The sequence below is a fragment of the Trypanosoma equiperdum genome (genome assembly GCF_001457755.1).
Source record: "Trypanosoma equiperdum strain OVI genome assembly, contig: ctg_1052, whole genome shotgun sequence".
Classification (NCBI taxonomy): Eukaryota; Euglenozoa; class Kinetoplastea; order Trypanosomatida; family Trypanosomatidae; genus Trypanosoma; species Trypanosoma equiperdum.
The window spans coordinates 14,242-14,931 of NW_027123008.1; the positions used below are offsets into that span (position 1 = coordinate 14,242).

The 690-nt window shown below is 37.1% G+C and overlaps 1 protein-coding gene across 1 annotated transcript; it reads left to right on the forward strand.

Moving 5' to 3' along the window:
- Nucleotides 1-159: 159 nt before the first annotated feature.
- TEOVI_000864500 (uncharacterized protein) lies at nt 160-531 on the forward strand (the record flags this gene model as incomplete). Its single annotated transcript, XM_067220084.1, has 1 exon — nt 160-531. One exon carries the CDS (start codon nt 160-162, stop codon nt 529-531), a length of 372 nt encoding a protein of 123 aa, XP_067076185.1.
- Nucleotides 532-690: the final 159 nt, after the last annotated feature.

The following is a 690-nucleotide window of genomic DNA, read 5'->3' on the forward strand; positions in this document are numbered from 1 at the left end:
GTTTTTCCTCCTCGACTTAAAAGGGGGAAAATTAATGAAAGAAAAAAATGGCAGGGGAGCTTGAAGAAAGGAAAGGGTGTTGATTAAAAAGAAAAGGATTCTGGAACAGAAGGAAGGAGGAAATTGATAAGTTAATCCGCAAAATAATAATAATATTTAATGGTCCTGGTTTTTCAAATCAGTTTCCATATAGACAAAGAACTGAATTGTGTTGAGATGTTTCTTTTGCTGCTGTTGTTGCGAGAGTTTAAGCACTTCCCTCACATCACTGGACTACACAGTGTGATTGTCTTCATTAATGAGTCTATCAACGACTTTCCTGTCGTTTCTTACATGAAGCAGTTGGGAATTACACTTATATTAGCATATTTATTCATATATTCTTTTGTGTCTGACTTTGATTTCTCCTGTGTGATGCGGAACAGGAGTTTATTTTCCCTTTTCCACATATACATACTCACAAGTATATACATATATAAATGCGTACATTTGTTTCTAAAATGCCCCATCTTTACAGTATGCTTTTCTTAATTATGACTTGGTCTTGCCTAAAGGTGGAAGGCAAGGATGTATGCTGATGAAGAGGAGAGTCGTTTCACTGGTAATATTCATACAATGCCTTCGATGACTGCAAACGGTAAGAATAAGGAATCCGCAACGGAAACGACAGATCTGCTCAGGAATGGCGGC